The 20,088-nt window shown below is 44.4% G+C and overlaps 1 protein-coding gene across 1 annotated transcript; it reads left to right on the top strand.

The window, feature by feature from the left end:
* Nucleotides 1-90: 90 nt before the first annotated feature.
* Nucleotides 91-19,568, top strand: TRPM1 (transient receptor potential cation channel subfamily M member 1; the record flags this gene model as incomplete). Its single annotated transcript, XM_081337035.1, has 19 exons — nucleotides 91-95; nucleotides 628-751; nucleotides 1,724-1,796; nucleotides 2,802-3,070; nucleotides 4,153-4,287; nucleotides 4,957-5,007; nucleotides 6,269-6,409; nucleotides 6,684-6,713; nucleotides 7,578-7,873; nucleotides 8,149-8,377; nucleotides 8,599-8,715; nucleotides 9,156-9,287; nucleotides 9,731-9,859; nucleotides 10,176-10,427; nucleotides 11,131-11,323; nucleotides 13,274-13,418; nucleotides 15,184-15,386; nucleotides 16,245-16,377; nucleotides 17,185-19,568. The coding sequence occupies 19 exons, from the start codon at nucleotides 91-93 to the stop codon at nucleotides 18,416-18,418; spliced, it is 3,891 nt and encodes a 1,296-aa protein (XP_081193161.1). The 3' UTR covers nucleotides 18,419-19,568.
* Nucleotides 19,569-20,088: the final 520 nt, after the last annotated feature.

The following is a 20,088-nucleotide window of genomic DNA, read 5'->3' as shown; positions in this document are numbered from 1 at the left end:
CCGCTGGATTTGCCCTTTGCCCCTTTATTTGGGGCATGGGTCCTTTCTTTTCCAAAGGTGTTTATTTTTATCTGTTTCCCACCGAGGTCAATGAGGTACTACCAGGAGGGGACACCACATGCTGTTTGCTATAATTCTGGATAAAGAATAGAATAATAGGGAGCCTCTGGTGCTCTGAGCATGGTTGTTTTCTTGCAGAAATTTTGTCACCCAGCTTGTAATGTCATCAGTACTAGAAGAGAGTGGAGGAAGGAGAAGGGAGGAGGAGGAAGAAGAAGAAGAAGAAGAGGAGGAGGAGGAGGAGGAGGTGGAGGAGGAGGAGGAGGAGGAGGAAGGAGAAGGAGAAGGAGAAGACCGTGGCCTTGGTTGTTTTCTTGCAGACATTTCATGAACCATTATCAATGTTGATGAAGATGATGACAGTACTGGTGACCTTCCTTAACTGAATCACAAAAGGATTGCAAGAAGACCACCAAGCTCAGAGAGTACCAAGGACACCACAATTCAATCCCGAGCTTCAAATATTCTCTTGATAGACTAATATACAATTCATAATATCTAATATCACCTTCTTGATTTCTGAAGCCTGACTTCCTTTTTTTCCTGCTTTCTCTCCCTCAATTTTAGCATAATAAATGAATCTCTCCGGGACCAGCTGCTGGTCACCATTCAGAAAACGTTCAGCTACAGTCGGAATCAAGCCCACCAGCTCTTTGTGATTCTCATGGAATGTATGAAGAAGAAAGAACTCGTAAGGCTCTTATTGCAGTAGTATTTATGGTAGCATTTACTAGTAATATTATTGGGGCTGCTCTTACCTCTATTTTACTTGCCTTGTCAGTATTGATTGGAGTATTCTTGGTGGTCATGCCCAGTTCAAATCAGGACCACCTTGGGATGATTCAGCCCAGATAAATTACCCCCAAGTAATCAGTGAGAGCAACAGCTATAGATATCAAACAGTAACACAACTGACATCTGGCTTTTTAGGGAATCCGTTCTGATGATATAATCAGCTTGTCCATTTTAAAAGCCTCCATCAATGAATGTCTTCCCCCCACACACAAATTGTCCTCATGACAATAGCAGTTAGGAGGTTATGAGAACCAGTTTGATCAGATTAACTGGTAATCTTCATGTTCTTCCTGAAGATAAATGGCTGCAGAGAGACCATCTCTGTGGCCCATTCCTTCTTCCTCCTCCAGCCAATCCATCAAGGCTCCTTAAGGCTTCTAAACTATGCTCGTTGCTTCATTGTTGTTTCCGCATTAAAGAAAAGGAAAAGGTTTAAGAATCAAATCCTTCATCCCATCCCTATGGTTGGACACTTGGGAAGGAAAATCCACATGCAGGCAAGAAAGCAAAGCCACGTTGCAGCTACTCTAATGGCTGGGTTCCGGACTGATAAATTTCCTACATAGCGTAATTAAAATGTGTTAGCAACTCCCTTTTCTTTTAGAAATAGACACAGACTTGACTTAAAATGTCTCTTTCTCTAAAGAATTTTAAATTGACATGTAAATAATTTGTCAGTGCAGAGTTATTAATCATGCAATAGAGTGGCCATAATTTTTGTAGCCATTGGATGAACGATTATGTACCATCAAGTCGTTTTTGACTCCCAGCAACCACTGATTAGAGTTCTGAAAATCTTCAGCGCACAAAAGAGAAACACGGAACGATTCTTCTGCTTTTCCTCATGGTTGTGTTTGCTGATCTTTAGATCACGGTCTTCCGAATGGGATCTGAAGGGCAACAAGATATCGAGATGTCCATCCTAACAGCTTTACTTAAAGGTGAGCTTTCCATGCAGAGAGTGAGAAGGTGTGGGGAGGATGAGAAAGGAATGGAAGGCAAGGGAGACCTGAGCGATCCAGAGAGAGAAGACAAGTCCATTGGCAGTTTTTCTCCTAAAGGGAAACTCAGCCCAAATGGGAAGAACCTTGGAGGGAAGCCTTTCAGATCCTTCAAAGAAGCTCTGCCTTCATGAACTCACTAGAAACCAGACTGGGAAATTCCTCTTGTGGTTCCCAAGACCTGTATGGACCCCAAAACTATCACTACAGATACTTTAATGAGGTCTTTGAAGTTCTAACTGTCCAGCTTGGTGGATGTCCATGGAATGTAGACCATGAAAAACAATACCTCATTTTTTATTTTAGGATGACCCGACCCAAGACAAAAAAAAGTTGGACATTATACCCATAAGTCCTTTCTTGTATTTGTACAAAAATGTTGTGTGTGTGTGTGTGTGTGTGTGTGTGTGTTTGCTTGTCTCCTTAGGCACAAACGTCTCTGCGCCCGATCAGCTGAGTTTAGCTTTGGCTTGGAACCGGGTCGACATTGCGCGCAGCCAGATCTTCGTCTTTGGGCACAATTGGCCGGTAAAGACGTCTTAGAGTCAAACTTCCTCCTCTTGATATTAAAAAAAGAAAAGAACAAGAGTGTTTCCACCCAAATTGCCTCAATATAGATTTCCCCTTTGAAGGGAGAATCCTTGCTGGAATTCTTGTGCTGGTTATCTTAACCATCTTCTCCATAACTAGATCTCTGAGGGATTTGTTCTTGGCATTAACCATCTCCAGTCCGGGCTGCTGCCTGAAGTTTGCCAGCAACACAATGCAGCAGTGAGAGAAGGCCTTATACTGTAGCTGGCTTTGTGTAGTGTGTGCTTACCTTTCAGCCTCTCTCCCTTGTCAAATAAGGATTGTCCAACCAGTTCTTCCCGTAATTCCACCAGCCAAATTTGCATGAGAAGAGAAGGGAGGATATGCAGTCTCCTTTCTCACTTAGACCTGCAGATCTCACCTCTCTCTTTGTGGGGATAAAAGAGTACAGGAAGCCCTTGGTTTTATACCCACCACCCAACAAACCCACCGTATTCTTTCCTCTCCAGCCCCTGGGACGTCTGGCCCCTGCAGACGGGGCGCTTCATGAAAAGGAAAAGAAATCTCCCATCCCTCCAACGAAAGGAGGAAGAGGGAAAGGGAAAGGAAAAAAGAAAGGTGGAAAACAGAAAGAGGAACCGGAAGAAGAGCTGGATCCAAGGAAACTCGAAGTGTTAAACTGGGTGAGGCTGGCAAGGTCTTGGTGGCTCCTTCCAACGAGGCTGAGGATGGGAGGAGGGTTTCCATCTGCATCAGCCTGAACCCACTCCTCTGCATGTAGCATGCAAACTCCTCTGAGCCAGGCACTTTCCACACGCTCTATTTGTTTGCTAGTCCTTGTGATCATTGGCTTAGAGAGGAACGTAGAATTGGAAGGGATCATGGAGATCATCTAATCGAACCCTTATTCAAGTAGGAGGTCCTATACCATCCTGGACAACTGGCTGTCCAGTCTCTTCTTGAAAACATCCAGGGATGGGGCATCCACAACTCTAGGAGGCAAGATCTTCCACTGATTAATCGTTCTCACAGTCAGGAAATTTCTCCTTAGATCTAGGATGGATCTCTCTTTCATGATCTTCCACCTGTTACATCTTGTATTTATTGGCTTCATTCTGCATAGTTTCTCATGTTACAAAATACTGCCCGGAAAGTGTCCCAAGAGGGTCCTTTCTGGGCACCAACTCTGAAGCTTCTCTCATACCTGAAAAAAAAAGGTGAATTAACCCCAAACTAAATTAGGTTGAGGCTCTCACAGAGCCCCGGTGTCAAGGTTCTGGCTAAGTATTCCAACAAAGTAAATACAGCAGAGCCATTTAGATCTCTAAAGCAAAACTTTATTGGATACAGCATACCGGCACTAAAGAGTTGAAAACCAGCTCTGGCAATATGGCGGGAAAAAGATAATTAAAAGAGTCAAACTTTTCCTCTCCTCTCTGACAGTTCAGGTCACATTGTCCAATTAATCGTCAGGCAGTTGTTATGAGAAGGAGGTCTCTGTTTGTCCCCGGTGACCTTGGTTCCCATTCAGACAGAATCCACTGTGCATTCCAAACCTTTCTCTCCCCCCTCGCAACTGTAGGCAGACTAGGAGCAGCATGGCAGTCCTAACACAAGCAATCTTCATAGCTTGACATCTAAGCCATGGAAAAGAAACCAAACCTAAAACTAACCCAGTTTTGCCAAGATCACCTCCATATTTTCCACCAGCTACACTATTTTTGCATTTATGGGCCAGGCTCCCTCATTGTCGGTGCTTTTGTAGGTAAATGCCCTGGAGCAAGCAATGCTGGATGCCCTTGTCTTGGATCGGGTGGACTTTGTAAAGCTTTTGATTGAGAACGGGGTCAACATGCAGAGATTCCTCACCATCCCACGTCTGGAAGAGCTCTACAACACTGTGAGTGACACTCACAAGTTTCTTTTTAAACCTTGCTTTAGAACGACCTTAGTTGGCCACAGACATGTCAGATCATGTCGAGTTTGGAGTAGGAAGCCCAGAGGGTTATGGAGGCCCATGGGGTGGGTTTTTCTAAGTCTTGGAATCATCTGCTGCTGTGAGAAGCAGCAGAACAGATCTTGTCAATCTTCTTTCTGAGATTTTTAGCCTTCCAAAGCAGTGTTTCTCAACCGTGAGAACTTTAAGATGTGTGGTCTTCAACTTTCAGAATTCCACAGCCACCAGGGATGGCTAGAGAACTCTGGGAGTTGAAGTCCACACATCTTAAAGTTCCAAGGTTGAGAAGCATTGCTCCAGACAAATAGATCTAGCAGGAGATAGCAGGTCAGCTAATAAACAAAATGTCCATCAAGTCAAGAAGAATTGAGGGGCAAAAATGGGCAGAGCTAGAGGGGGAATGACTAAGGCATGAGGATACCCTATTGTTATTATGCCATGTTGCATCATCCAGGTATTTGCATTAAGCCAAAATAGGGATTTGTTTCTTGGGAACAGCAAATCCTGTCAACACCGTGATGTTCCTTGTTTAAGGCTTAATGCCTAGTATAAACTCTAGAGAAATAACCCAATGCCATTGTTAAAGAAAAACATGGCATTTTGTTTTTTCAGAGACTTGGCCCACCAAACACTTTGCACGTGCTTGTGAGAGACGTGAAAAAGGTAAGGTAAAAAGCAGGGGGGTGGAGGAATGGAATTCCCAAAAATGTTTTCTACGTTTATTTCAATTGTCCCCTCAAAACACATAAGTATATGTTGCTCCTAAAGGGTTTTTTTTCCTCGTGTGTGTGTGTGTGTGTGTGTGTGTGTGTGTGTGTGTGTGTGTGTGTGTGTGTGTGTATCTCAGAGGATGCTGAAGGATTTCATAGGCCAATCAGCTATGGGCTGTGAAAAACAGGGGGCAGCAAAGAACACAGAAAACTAATGTTTTACCGCCATCTGCTGGTCATCTAACTTCTTGCAATCTAGATTTGATAATCCTAGAAGCATATTTGGAACTTTTTGGTAGTCCAAATAAGGAGGAGGAAAAAAATGAGGGAAAGCAAGATAAAGGTCTGTTATAGGAATAGAATGGAGCAAGTGAATCAAACTAAGATATTTCGGTTGCCACTATCCTTAAAAACTCTTTTAAAAAATGGATTGGCAGTGACCACCTGCACGATTTGGACGGTTGGAAGCCAAACAGCTCCCTTTGCGTGTCTCTTAGCGTTGCCTCGTGTTTTCCTGGACAAGGCTCCATTGCTCGCGATTAAGCCCAAAAGGCTCCCCGTGAAACAGTTGAAGCATTGTGCTGAGATCAAAGTTCCAGGAAGTGGGCCAGATTTTAATTGAAGTGTTCATAATTTTCAGCATAATGACCTGCAAGGTTACCCCACCTACTTGTTTACCAAGTCTGGCCCTTAAACAAGCTTTGGATTGTTTGGTGCTGGTGGACAGATGTCAGGCCTCTTTGATGTCTTTGTATCCTTCTCAGAAGCAGAAGCTCCAGAGAACGACAAAAGAGAATTTTATTAAATGAAATTAACTTCCTTTAAACACGAGAGGCGGGGAGCGGTGTCTGCTCCCAAATTGGAACGTCAGCATCGTCGCGAATTAGTCATTCTCATTCCTTCTTTTTGCTTCCCTGTTTGCCTTATTTGGGGAGGGGGTGTTTTCGAGTCAGCCTTGAATCCGGGCGACTGCCCAGCAGTTTTCTTGGCAAGGTTTCAGAAGCGGTTTGCCATTGTCTTCTTCTTAGGGCTGAGAGAGAGTGGTTGGCTGGGGAATTCTGAGAGTCCACAGGTCTTAAAATTGCCAAGGCTGGACACCCCTATGTTAAATCCTCTCCTAGGGTCTTTCAGATTGCAACCTAGTCAGGAACGCCTTGTTTCCTGCCTTCCTTGATTAGCATCCTTCAACTAATCCCTTTTGATGAATTCTCTAGGGAAACCTACCCCCAGATTATCATATCAGCCTCATCGACATTGGCCTGGTGCTAGAATACCTCATGGGTGGGGCATATCGCTGCAACTATACACGGAAAAGTTTCCGGACCCTCTACAACAATCTCTTTGGACCAAAACGGGTAAAGCCAATATTTTTATTTATTTTTTTTGCAAAATATGCTTCACAGAATAATTATACTTGTCCTTCTCCTCTGCTCTGTTCTGTGTTTTAATCTCAGCCTCCATGGGAGATAACAGTAAGAATATGGAGTCCTTATTTGCCCATCCCGGGCAAAAGGTTGTCCAATCTTCTCCTGAAAAACTTTTCATTTCATTGAAAACCATATTACATTGCAACTGGAAAATGATTTTTTTTAAACTCATTTTTCTTCCTCTTTTTCCCTCAACCTGCAGCCTAAAGCTCTGAAGCTTCTAGGCATGGAGGTAAGTTCTTCTTCTATATGGGTGGAAATCCTGAAAAAATAAAATAAAGATTAAGCACTTCAAGTTTTATTTTAAAAAGATCTTATTTTTGATGGCCATTTTAACCAGCGGGATCCCTGAGAGAGGCAGACCTATTTCAGAAGACAGCTGGAAGGGACCTGAGAGGTTTTCTAGTCCAACTCTCTGTGCCCACTCTGTCCCTCTCCACAAATAACTGCAAAAGCATTGCGAACGTTGATTTGGGGGTTACAAATAAACTTTAGCAAATATGGAACCTGCAAACAACAAGCAAGGCCTGTAATTGAAAAAGGCAAGGGAAGAAGATCCATTCAGGAAATCAGGCGGAAGCCAAGATTTCTATCCGGCCCAGTTGTTTTGATCTAATGCAGCGTTTCTCAACCGTAGCAACTTTAAGATAGGTGGACTTCAACTCCCAGAATTCCCCAGCCAGCATTCATTCCCCTGAAAGATCGCACCCATGCTGGCTACTTTTGATGGGAGAGGAAACCAACACATCTCAAGGTACCAAGTGGCTAAGAAACCTATCAACATATTGGCCAGTTGTAGCATTGCACTCAGCTGCTTCCACATCACAGCACGTGTAGGGAATTTGTGTTGAATAGTTGCACGCCACGTGTGTAAGACTACTCCCTTATTTTGGAATACCTGCAAGCATAACCAGTCAGCATGCTGGCATTTCCTGCCCTGTTCTGGAGATTTCCAGTGCAACTGTATGGTCTTTCCCTTAATGCATGATGTAATAAAGGCAGGCTAAGAATCTAGTTAATGAATGAATGGACCCATTACCCAGATCATTTGCAGACCACGGCAGAAGACTGAGAATAACACACTCCTTCTTCCTAGGATGATGACCCTCCCACCAAAGGGAAGAAGAAGAAGAAGAAAAAGAAGAAGGAAGAAGACATTGACATTGATGTTGATGACCCAGAAGTCAGCCGTTTCCAGTATCCATTCCACGAGCTCATGGTTTGGGCAGTATTGATGAAGAGACAAAAAATGGCCCTCTTTCTGTGGCAGCGTGGAGAAGAAGCCATGGCCAAAGCTCTGGTGGCCTGTAAGCTCTACAAAGCCATGGCCCACGAGTGTATGGAGAGCGAGCTTGTGGATGACATCTCTCAGGATCTGGACAACAACTCCAAGTGAGTCAAAGGGCATGAGGGATTGGTGTGTAGGCAACATCAACTGTGTTGTCAGAAGGAGCAACACAACACATCTTCTCCTTCTGCCCCCTTTTGAAAAGTTGTAGATTTGTGTTTGTTGGTTGGTCGGACTGTGTGCAGTTGGCTGCTTGGATGGCTGGGGAATTCTGGGAGTCTTCAAGTTGACAATATTGAGTATCACTGGTCTGGAAGCTGTTGGAGAAGATAAGGGTTGAGATCTCCTTGATTGGTTCCTGCTTTCTTGGTTTCTTCAGGGACTTTGGCCAGTTGGCTGTGGAGCTACTGGATCAGTCCTACAAGCATGATGAGCAGGTGGCCATGAAACTCTTGACCTATCAGTTGAAGAACTGGAGCAACTCTACTTGCCTGAAACTTGCGGTGGCAGCCAAACATCGGGACTTCATTGCACACACTTGCAGCCAAATGCTGTTGACTGACATGTGGATGGGAAGGTTGCATATGCGGAAAAACCCGGGTCTTCAGGTAGATGTAGATCATGAGTTCCTCCAGAGATATTAGCTATAAGTAAATAAATCAGCCAGCCTCCTCCTCCCCAGTTTTTTGTTCACTTGAGCAGGAAGGGATGATGGGAATCAGAAGATCAACACAGTTGAAGAGTATCTATTCAGGGAAAGTCAGCCTCAAGGATCCCCTGAGCATTAAATCCCATTTAATGACTTCCCACCCTCTTTTCCCCTACTCAGGTCATCATGGGGATCCTCCTCCCTCCCACCATCCTATTCCTGGAATTCCGGACCTATGACGAGTATCAGACAACCAGTGAAAAGGAAGCTGGCAAAGAAAAGGAGGACGATAATGCAGTGAGTCTGACTCTTTCCTAGCGCAGAGTAAACTCAAGTCCAATCAAGGATTACCTGCATTCCTTTCTTTAGAGTGACCCATCAAGGATACATTCATTCTTCCATCCATTGGTACATACTTTTGAACCAACAGACTTTGCGAGAGTTTCCAACCCTCGGCCTGGTGACCTAGAGGTGAAAGTTTATCCGAGAAAGTAGCAGGATATACCATAAAACAGAAGTGTTCTGGGGCTTAGTGGGAGCCTGTTTGAAAAGAAAGAAAGAAAGAAAGAAAGAAAGAAAGAAAGAAAGAAAGAAAGAAAGAAAGAAAGAAAGAAAGAAAGAAAGAAAGAAAGAAAGAAAGAAAGCCATTTAGCAATGAGATCTTTTTTCTCCTCTCTTTGTCGAGAATTGGGTGAAATTTTGGGGTGATGGGTTGCCTGATTGTCTGTGTCTTCCAGGATGCCAATGCTGATGCTGTCTCTCGAAAAGGAGATGAAGAGGGCGGGAAGACTAAGCAGAGAAGTCTCCCCATCGGAACTAAGATCTGGGAATTCTATAACGCACCAATTGTGAAGTTCTGGTTTTACACAGTAAGTAAAAATATATATCCATGCTGGTCTGAAAACATGTGTGGTACCCCTCTTTCCAGTGTTACAGGTTCAAAGAGAGTCTCATTGGGATGTGAGGTCTCCACTGTCTTTAATGAGGGTGGTCCCGATCTACTTCCTGAGGCTTCTAGAAGAGCTGGCTGGGGCACACAAGGCTGGGGTCAATGATCCTTCAGCAGCATCCGATATTTTGATAAGTCTTCGTGATGGACTTCCTGGACTATAATTTGGAGAAGGAAGCATCCTAGCACAGGGGGCAGGTGGGCTCCTGTCTGTTGGAGCAGAGACTTCTTTTGAGCATGTGATTACACTAGATGTTGTCTGGGGGCCTCTTTTGAATCTAAATTCTGTGATTCTTGGAGAAAGCGTTATTATGGTCCTCCGATAGACCAGCAAAGACACGAGCTGCATGATCTCACCCTCAGATATCCTACCTGGGCTACTTATTGCTGTTCAACTACATCATCTTGGTTCGGATGGAACGGTGGCCCTGTGTCCAGGAATGGGTGGTCATCTCCTACATCTTGACTTTGGCTTTAGAGAAAGTCAGGGAGGTGAGTAAAGTTCTGTGATGGATCCCCTAAAATCTTTAGCCTGGACAGGTGCCTGAAGTTGGAAGAAAGTTTCTGCATGAGAAAACATCTGCATGTTTTTGCATCTTTCTATCATGAACTGGTAGATCAGGAAATTAGGGCCTAAAGTTCAGGACAAACTTTGGAAGCAAAGAAGGAGCAAGGAGGACTCTGAGATCATTCCACTTTGAGATCATATACAGAAGCACAAAACTGAAACTCTCCTCTCGGTCCTCACTCCACCCTCTCCAGCTGTATCTTCTGTCCACCACCCCCAAATGAATTGCTTTACTTTCAGATTCTGATGTCAGAACCAGGGAAGCTAAGTCAGAAGATCAAAGTGTGGCTGCAAGAATATTGGAACATCACTGATTTGGTGGCCATTTCTGTGTTTCTGATCGGAGCTATTCTTCGCCTGCAAAACCAGCCTTACATGGGTTACGGAAGAGTGATCTATTGTGTGGACATCATTTTCTGGTACATCCGTGTCCTGGACATCTTTGGTGTGAACAAATACCTGGGGCCCTACGTCATGATGATTGGGAAGATGGTAGGTAAATGCAGTGGATCCATGCCTCAGAGGACAGTGGCAGGAAGAAGAAAAAAAACAGGCTGTGGGGTGCCTGAAAACAGGAAGAACCAAGAAACCGATGGAAGTGGGGGGGGTTGTCTCTAGCATCACCTGGTTGGGCAATTTGTCTCCTGCCATTACTCCCCTGGTCTGCCATCCCAATCAATCAGTGTAAATCAAAGTCTCTGCCCTTGCATTAAACAGTTTCTTATGTCACAAATGAAGGCGAATATAAATGTCCCAGGATAATGTTGCAGGATGCAATCTGTGTCAGTCACTGGGACCAGTTTCTTATGTCTCCACCTTTCAAGACTGATCTCAAAAGAGGGACATCTGGCCATCTTCTGTGCCTAACATGAGGGCTAGGAGACTGCTTCTTTATGTCACCATCGTGGAAAGATTATAACTGGGGAAAGATGATCATCATCTCTCTCATATGACAACAGAGCAGCCCTTCCCTTTGAAGGTCCCGTGCTGGGCTATCTTAATATAAAGCTCTTTAGTCAAACATCCAAAACTGAGTTCCTGCTCCCCTGGAAACCTTGTAAAGTCTACCTCTCCCTAGATGGCTCCTGAAGGTTTCCTTGAGACCAAAGCTTGAGGCTGTAGATGCTTCTCGTCCCACTGATTCTGCAGTCAGACTTCATGCCAGGTTCTTAACCCAAGTTCTCCTTTCGGACAGATGATTGACATGCTATATTTTGTGGTCATCATGCTGGTGGTCCTGATGAGTTTTGGGGTGGCCCGCCAAGCCATCCTCCACCCCGATGAAGAGCCCTCCTGGAGATTGGCCCGTAACATCTTCTACATGCCCTACTGGATGATCTATGGAGAGGTCTTTGCTGATCAGATAGACCGTAAGAGCAGAATTCATAGTAAGATTCTGTTTCCTGTTTTCAGGCAGATGATCAGATTCAAAGGAATCCACGTCCCCTTTTGAGTTTGGAACCTCTTCTTCCTTTGACGACATTCCTATCTTTGTCATTTTCCCCCATCCGACTCGTCATCTTGAGGAAATCCCTTGCATTTTGTCTGGTTGGAAGACCAGGAATTGTTCCTTTCAACCATGTGGCCTCCATCCACTTTTTCTCCAGTGTATTCAGCAGTTTGTTGTCTTCGAGCCATTGTTTGAAGTTCGAAGCCGAGTGATATGAACTTGCCACCAAAGGCCTACTTTGAAGAAGGAGCATTTTTGGACTTCCTACAAAACGTCTCGTTCCTTCTTTTCTGGATTTGGAAGTCACCTTTGCATTTTTTTTTAATTGCAGGGTTGCTTAAAAGACTCTTGTTGACATTTGGAAAACAATGGCAGGACTGAGTATTCTGGTCTTCTCATAAAATTCCCCTTTTCATAAATCACAGTTCAGCTTCCTGACAAGGTCAAGAATGAAAATAAACAGCAACTTTTTTAGCTCCCGTGGCTTTACACGCTGAGATCAGTGGGTGTGATAAAAATTTTGCTTGCCTCTGGATGAGGACCCTCACAAAAGAGTTTGTTCTGCACACCCACAACATTTTTCTCCAGATGACAGCCTTCCCAGGATGGCCTAGCAGTCTATTGTGTGTGATTCCCCAGTGATGTTTTGTGCTTGTGTTGAGCGTGACCCCAGACGTTTCTTGACCTCATGGAAATAGCTAGAATATTTGTACGATCATCTGCCCGCTGCCATGTGTAATATTTTAGAAAGACAAAGAGCAAAGGAAATTCCAGAGCACGAGAAAGCGATTGTTCTGGAATCTCTTCTCGCCTGTTAAAGTATTGGACAACTTTATCTCTTTCTGGCAGCTGAAAAATTTCATAATCTCAGCCGTGTGCTTTCTTTTCTTTTCCTTTCTTCCTTTTCTCTCTTTTTAATTCTGATTCTTTTGTTTCATTCCTTGCTTTCACAATGCTGCGTTAGTCTATGCCATGGAGATTAATCGTAAGTTGATGAATGAATCAAAAGCCTTTTTTCCCCCCAGGCAGATTCCTTCCTTTGCTTCGTCAGGTGTTTTGGGGTTGAGTTCAACTCAGCTGTGTAACATCAGAACCCCCAAAGCTGCTTTCAACGGGCCTCTGAAACTTGTCTGGCTGCCAAAACCCCACAGCTTGCAAGGCTGAGCAATGGTGGATAAACAGCCAGTGAGAATTTAGCTCGTTCTCTCCAAACAGCGGATTGCACGAAAAGCTGTTCTTGCATTTGAGTCGGTGACTGTAGCGCCTCCATCTGCTGCACCTTCTGTTCTCTTCGGCTGGCAGGGAGAGGTGGGAACTCGGCGTTTCTCCACCATTGCAGACACAAGCTCTTTTCGACCATTTGAGCGGAGACTTCCTAGCATCTTAGCTGCCCCTTAAAATCCACCTGCATTTCTCTCCCTCAAGGGGGAGGTTGGCACCCAGCCAGACTACGGAACCCGTACCAGGAAGCCTCACAGTTTTGTGGGAGAAACTTCCCCATAACTGTGACATTTGACGGCCACACTTCACTTGGAGCCCGAAGCCTCCACGTTCATCCCCAAAGCTGCTTTTTCCAAAAGGCAACGGGACTTTCTCTCGTTTTTTGGGGTTTTTTTTTCTTTGCAAATGTTTCGCTTCTCATCCAAGAAGCTTCTTCAGATCTTCGGGTCTTCAGAACTGAAGAAGTTTCCCAGATGAGAAGCAAAACATTTCAAAGAAAAACAATGAAGAAAGTCCAGTTGCCTTTTGAGGGAAAAAAGCAGCTTTGGGGCAACTATGACCTGGAGAATGGAGAATCTCCATAGACGCCTCCATAATCACGCTTCCCCATTTCTACAGAAGTGTGTCTGCGCCACAGTTGTGAAGGCTAATCCAATTTCCTTCCCAGCTCCTTGTGGGGATAACCTTTACGATGAGGATGGCAAACGACTCCCCCCTTGTATCCCTGGTGCTTGGCTGACCCCTGCCATCATGGCTTGCTACCTGCTGGTTGCCAACATCCTTCTGGTCAACCTCTTGATTGCCGTCTTTAAGTGAGTATTTTATGTGTCTTTCAGTCAAAAAGATCTCTGGCCTCAGACTTTGATTGGCAAGATCCATGTTGCCCTGGACAAAAAACAGGATTCGTGCACACAAGTTGTTAGACAGTCAAGTAACAAGCATAGCAGAAGAGATTGCACAGAAGCCATAGGATGCAGCCATTATTCTGTATACTCACTGGAAAACAAGCAAGCTGTTAACTGTAGTCCCCGACATACAACGGTTCATTTAATGAACGTTCAAAGTTACAACTGCCCTGAAAAAAGTGACTTATGACCCCTTTTTCACACTTATGACCGTTGCAGCATCCCCCAGGGTCACGGGATCAAACTTCAGGCGCTGGGCAACTGGTTTGTATTTACGACGGTCGCAGCATCCCAGGGGTGTGGGTCACGTGATCCCCTTTTGCGACCTTCTGACAATCAAAGGTCAATGGGGAAGCCAGATTCACTTAATGACCATGTTACTAATTTAACACCTGCACTGATTCATTTAACAACTGTGGCAAGAAAGGTTGTAAAATGGGGCAAAACTCACTGAAGAACTGTGTTGCTTAGCAACAGAAATTTTGGGCTCAATTCTCATCCTAAATTGAGGACTGCCTGCATTGCCAGATTGTGCAAGTTATTCTCCGTTTGTTTCCCATCGCAACAGTGGTGGGCAGAGATTCATGTGAAGGAGATTTATCTCCCACTAACATTCTGTCTCATCTGCTCTTTGCAGAAAACAAGAACTGCGATAACCATATTTCCAGCTCACATTTTTATCTTGCTCTGCCTGGGCACAAATGGAGATGCCTAGTTACACATGTCTGTGCCCACTTTGGGTGTCGTGCTTTGAAATTAACAACAAGCCACTTTTTATTTTGTTGCCTGCAGCTGAGTCTCCAATAGTTGAAAAGGGCATGTGTTTGAAAAGGAATTGTGTGCCAGGCATCAGGAGATAGGGGGGGGGGGGAGAGAGAGAAGTATTAGTTTGTAAATATTGACACAATGATGATCGTGTGCAGTTGGTAAATAAAATCAGCAGTCTAGAAATTGGGTCATGCAGTTGACTTACTCTCACCTGTGCAAATCACACTGGAATAAGGCAGAGATCTAAAGACATCTCTGAACAAGCCCATGATAGTGTAAGACAATATTGTTACTCATTGCCGAATGTTCATCCATAGGAGATGGCCTCATGCATTTCTGTGCCATCATGGGTTTTCTATTGGATTCTGTAGGTAGGACATGTAGCGTGGGCTTAATCTTGGAACTGAATGTGGGGAAAATCAGTGACATTCCAAAAATGTCTTCTGATGGGAGACAAAATGCTCCTCAAAGGCTAGGAGATAGTCCAAGAAGATGTGACTCAACTGTATCTTTACATTGTCTAGACCAGTGTTTTTCAACCTTGGTCACTTCAAGATGGATGTACTGCAACTCCCAGGATCTCGATATAGAAGGTGCAACCCAAGTGACTATTAGAGCTAGTGGACGTTATATCCCTCAAGTGACCCATTGTTTCTATTAGCTGCTACTCTGTGAAACCTGCAGTGCCACACACCAGGGAGGACATTAGTTTGGGGAAAGCTGGACCAACCTAGAGCAGGGGTCTTCAGACTTGGCCACCAAGCTGGCTGGGAAATTCTGGGAGTTGAGGTCCACAGATCTTGAAGTGGCCAAGTCTGGAGAACCCTGCTCTAGACGAACCCTAGCTTCCTAGTAGAGAGATCTGCAGTGACCTGCCTAAATGGTAGCATTGTGTCTCTTGCAGCAACACTTTCTTTGAAGTGAAATCCATCTCCAACCAAGTCTGGAAATTCCAGCGGTATCAGTTGATCATGACTTTCCACGACAGGCCCGTTCTGCCACCACCCATGATCATCTTCAGCCACCTTTACATCATCATAGTACGCCTCTGCTGCCGCTGGAAGAAGCACAAAGAAGGGGACCAGGATGAACGTGATCGTGGGCTGAGTATGGGCAGAACGTTCTTTTCTAGTAGACACCTAAGCTCCAATCCTTGGGGGTCCCTTTCTTGCCTGCAAAGACAAATGTCCCTCAAACAGAAAACCAGCAAAACAAGGAAGAGGTTGGGCTACAACCTTCTCCCATGATACGTTGCAAGGGTTTTTTTCATGACCCATATATTGCAATCCATGAATGACCTAGAACCATAGAACGGCAAAGCTGGAAGAGATCACAGCATTCATCTAATTCTCTTCAATATGCAGGAAAGTCCATTAAATTACCTATGATCTGTTGGTTGCTAACATTCTCCTGGTCAATTTTTTTGAGAATGTTAAGACAAAACTGGGTGCTACATTTAATGGATGGTTTCGTGGTTGTTGTTTTTCCTGCACCTTGTTGAGGTTTGGCTGGCTCTAGGCAGTCTCCAGTCACTGGATGAGATTGTTTATGAGTAAACGTAGTCAAGATTGGGTTAGGAATATTCCAGAATGCTTTCCAGTAATTATTTTGACAGGCCAACTGTTGCATTATTGTTGTCACAGCAAGATGGCCAGTTGGATTTAGGTTAGTGGTATTTGATGATGTTCTCTACCATTGCTTTTCCCCAAAGTTTTAAATCAATATCCCAAGCAAACCTGTTTCTGCTCCCTTTCCATGTTTCAGCCTGATGACAACAGAGCAGAGATGACATGAAATAGCAGCTTAAAAATCTGCCCTTCCATCTGTTCTTTTAAGTAGTGTGAAAATGCAGAGGGCAGTTGTTGCTTCTTCAAAAACCATGCCCCGTGTTAGGTCATCCACACCACACACCTGCCACAATAAAACAACATGACTCAATAACTCTCTTCCTTCTGTCCCTTTCAGAGCTGTTTCTAAATGATGAAGAGTTGAAGAAACTGTACGAATTTGAGGAACAATGTGTGGAGGAATATTTTCAAGAAAAAGAAGACGAACAGCAGTCCTCCAACGATGAACGCATTCGAGTTACTTCTGAAAGGTACCCAGTTGGAATCAGTCCTTTTCTCCAGGAAGCAAAAGAAAATACTGGCTAGAAACATTCCAGTATTTTTCTCCTGGAAATGCCATTTCTGCATCCACGTAATTTACAGCGGTTGAAAGTTAAAAGTCTTGGCTTCTAGAGCTCACCCAAGTTAAACTTGAGAACCAACTGAGAATTATGTTCCAGGATTAACTTCTGAGTCCTCCAGTTAAAACTGTAAAAAGGGATAATTTTTCCTAGTTATATTTCTTGTCCATTGAATGTCATGGAAACTGTTGCCTCTCACGAGCCCAAGATTCTTCCTTAAAGGAGTCCAACCGACTGATTAATGCTTCTTTGTGTTTTAATGCCTTCATACTTGCCCACACTTCCATCCTTTATTTCAACCCCCCCTTCCTAATTTGGAACCTATGACGGAGCAGTGGACAATTGGACACCTCAAGGGCCTGACCCCAAAGCAGTTCAATGATAGTCACAGCTCTCGGCTTAAAAAAGTCAACTGTTATAAGAAAGTTAAATGGCTACTCTTGAAAAGTTTGACTTGTCCAGCCAAATACCAGGCCTCACTAAATTAACTGACTCTCCTTTCTTGCCCTCTTATTTTCTTGTTTTTCCTTTATGAAGTTGCCCTGTCCATATGATCAACAAAGAGCATTCTCAGAATCCATCAGTTAAACTAATTAAATCTCTGATAAGAACTGAAGAAACCTTTGCCTCACTTCTGTTGTCCAAGACTGGTCATTCCAGTCTGCAGGAGAACATCTGCCTGTTTTGCTTAACCCTCCGTTTCTTTCTACCCTGTAGAGTTGAAAATATGTCAATGAGATTAGAAGAAGTGAATGAAAGAGAGCATTTCATGAAAGCTTCTCTTCAGACAGTGGATCTTCGGCTTTCTCAGCTGGAAGACACCTCTGGCCGAATGGCAACCGCTTTGGAGAAACTGGCCGGCATTGACACGGCAGAGCTGACTCTCCCACGCTCCCGGGCCTCCTCTGAGTGCGATGCCACTTACCTTTTGAGGCAAAGCAGCGTGAATAGTTCAGATAGTTACAGCATCTATCGCTACCAGACGGATGAGCTGGTCTATGATACGTTGCCCACGCCAATGTCTCCAGCACTGACATTGCATAAACCCGATTCCAAGATGCAGCTGGCCCCAGAACGTCAAGGAAGTCTCCGTTCTATCTTGGGCCCAAATGTGGTGACCTCTATGGAAAGCAGTAAAAACACCTTAGAAGTAGTTCAGGCTGTCCCTAGATCACATTCCAGTTCAGTAGACCAACAGGACCAGTCTCCAAGTTATGAGTCCATACCTCAATCTCTTACGCAAACAGAAAGTATTGGGAAAAGCCAGTCTGGAATCCAACCAGCTCTGCGGTTACCTTTAGGGAAGACCAAATTGGAAGCCACCATCTCTTACCCCTTGGACAAGCCCAGAGCAAGGAGATACTACCCAACTGAAACAGGCAACGCTTCTCATGCCTCCATAATGAAGTCAAAGAGTTTTATTTTTGCACAAGGTGGAGATTTGGTTGGTGGATTTAACAACTGGACACTGTTGGACCAAGAATATAGGACTATCATGAACCAAGTGTGCCCTTCTGCGGTTCAACAATGGACTGCTGAATGGAAGCATGAACTTCAGCAAAAAATGGACGATGACCCCCCTCCCGAATATCCAGGTCTTGTGCCTCAGCTGGAGAATCAAATAGAGCAGAAGTATTTGCTGGCCAACCCTGAAGAGACTAGTGAGATGGGCAAAGTTGAAGGTCTCAGTCCCTCCCCTGTGTCCTCCCCTCTCATCCAGAAGAGGCCAACTTGCAACCGGGACTCGGTGAAGTCAGGAAGAACTTGTAGGTATCCACCGGGGCGGTCAAGGAGTTTACACAGCCGCTCTCAGAGAACCAAGTCCATTAAAGAGAGGCTAAATAGGCCAGGACATGCCAGGAGCATCAGCAGCTTGATGGTACCTTCTGCATCTCCAACGGAGGAGCAGAAAACAAACCAAGACAAACCTTCCACAGAAACTGTATGCTAAACGTGGCCTTTTTCGCTGAGTGAGCCACAGGAGATGAGATTGGACTGGCTTTGCTAAGCCTTGACAAGAAAAGACTGATAGGACAACACTTCTCAACGACCTGAAAGGAGGTCACACACAAGAAAACCAAACCTGTTATCTCATTTTCTTGTGCAGCATACTCTCAAGAATGGACAGAGGGAAGCAGATTCCAACTGGACATTAGAAAAGCCTCCTAATGGTGTGAAAACCGATGACCAAGAGAAGAGAATCCACTTCATTGGAGGTTCTCTAGCACAGGCTAGACAGCTGGTCTGCTGCAGAGGCTTTCATCCAGATCCTGAACTGAGCAGTGGAGCCAACCTGATGGTTTCCATCTCCTCTTCCAACTTGAGGACTCTCTCTATGAATGGATAAACACAGCAGAGATAAAGAAAGATAGATAGACATGATGGAATGACAGTTTAATTGTCTTCCTTCCTTCCTTCCTTCCTTCCTTCCTTCCTTCCTTCCTTCCTTCCTTCCTTCCTTCCTTCCTTCCTTCCTGACGGCTCAAAGATGAAGTCTTTGCCATTATTCCCAACTCATGCAAGAATGTCTTCAATTTTGCAGACAAGCAACCTCAATCGAGGTCCTGATTTCCCCTTCTCCTTTCTGCAAGAATGCTTCTCTTCCCTTCCCCAAATAATTTTTTGTACAAAGAAAATAAATGGTTTATTTAAATAGGAGAGGACTTGGGTTTAGTGGAATGCAAAAGTTAATTTTTCACCCACAGTGGGCCAAAGGTTTAGAGTTACTTTCTGGGACTGTTCATTTTGTAAAGGGAATTTCACAGGGCTTTTCTTTAGAACTTCTTTAGACGTTCATAAGCAGTAAAGTGTTTTTCACCCTTGGCAACTTTCAGATGGGTGGACTTCAATTCCCAGAATTCCCCAGCCAGAATGCCATCATTTCTAGCTAAAAAAAATCCACCCAACCCCTTGGAGATGGAGTGCTATTGTTTCTCAACCTCAACAATTTCAACATGGGTGGACTTTAACCCCCAGAATTCCCCAGCCAATTCAGGAAGGAATTCAGAGGGGGGGGTTTGCTTGCAATTTTCTCTCTTTTTCATTCTCTCTGTTCTTATGTCCATTCTGTTGCAAACATAGCTGTGTTCATCCCGTGATGTCGAGAAGTTTCTCCTCTTAAAGCAAACAGGTTAAAATCTAAAATTGCTAGTATTTTTTTTATGTCTGTGTCTTTAAAACTGCCAAACAAACCTCTCTGGAGAAAATCCAGGATGGATTTGAATGGGGGGGGGGATGAAGGCTGCCAAACCCAAGGAGAACATTTCCCAACCAGCTCCATCCAGCTGAGCCCTCACATGGCTTGGCATTTTGTTATTTTAACCCAGAGGTCAATTGCAACTTTGGAATTCAGGGGTCATGCTGGTTAATTGGAAAATCTGCCAGACTCAATGAACATCTAAGATGCTGAGCTGTCTATCATGTTTGACCTATGGGAATTGAAAAGGATGCTGGTTGCTCTGAACTCGGAGCATTGCATGCATGCATGTCTTGTTTTTGTTTATTTGGAGCTCCCTCTCTATTTTATTTGGGGTAGGGGTAGTCCCAGATTTGGACTGCAAAATCCAGAGGGCCCCTAGGGGGCAGCACCTGCACACACACCCCAAAATGGCTTTGCTGTCA

The sequence above is a fragment of the Vipera berus genome, assembly GCF_964194415.1.
Source record: "Vipera berus genome assembly, chromosome: 12".
In the NCBI taxonomy this organism is placed as follows: domain Eukaryota; kingdom Metazoa; phylum Chordata; class Lepidosauria; order Squamata; family Viperidae; genus Vipera; species Vipera berus.
Note: the sequence above shows the minus strand (reverse complement) of the source record. Positions and strands in the feature narration are given on the sequence as shown.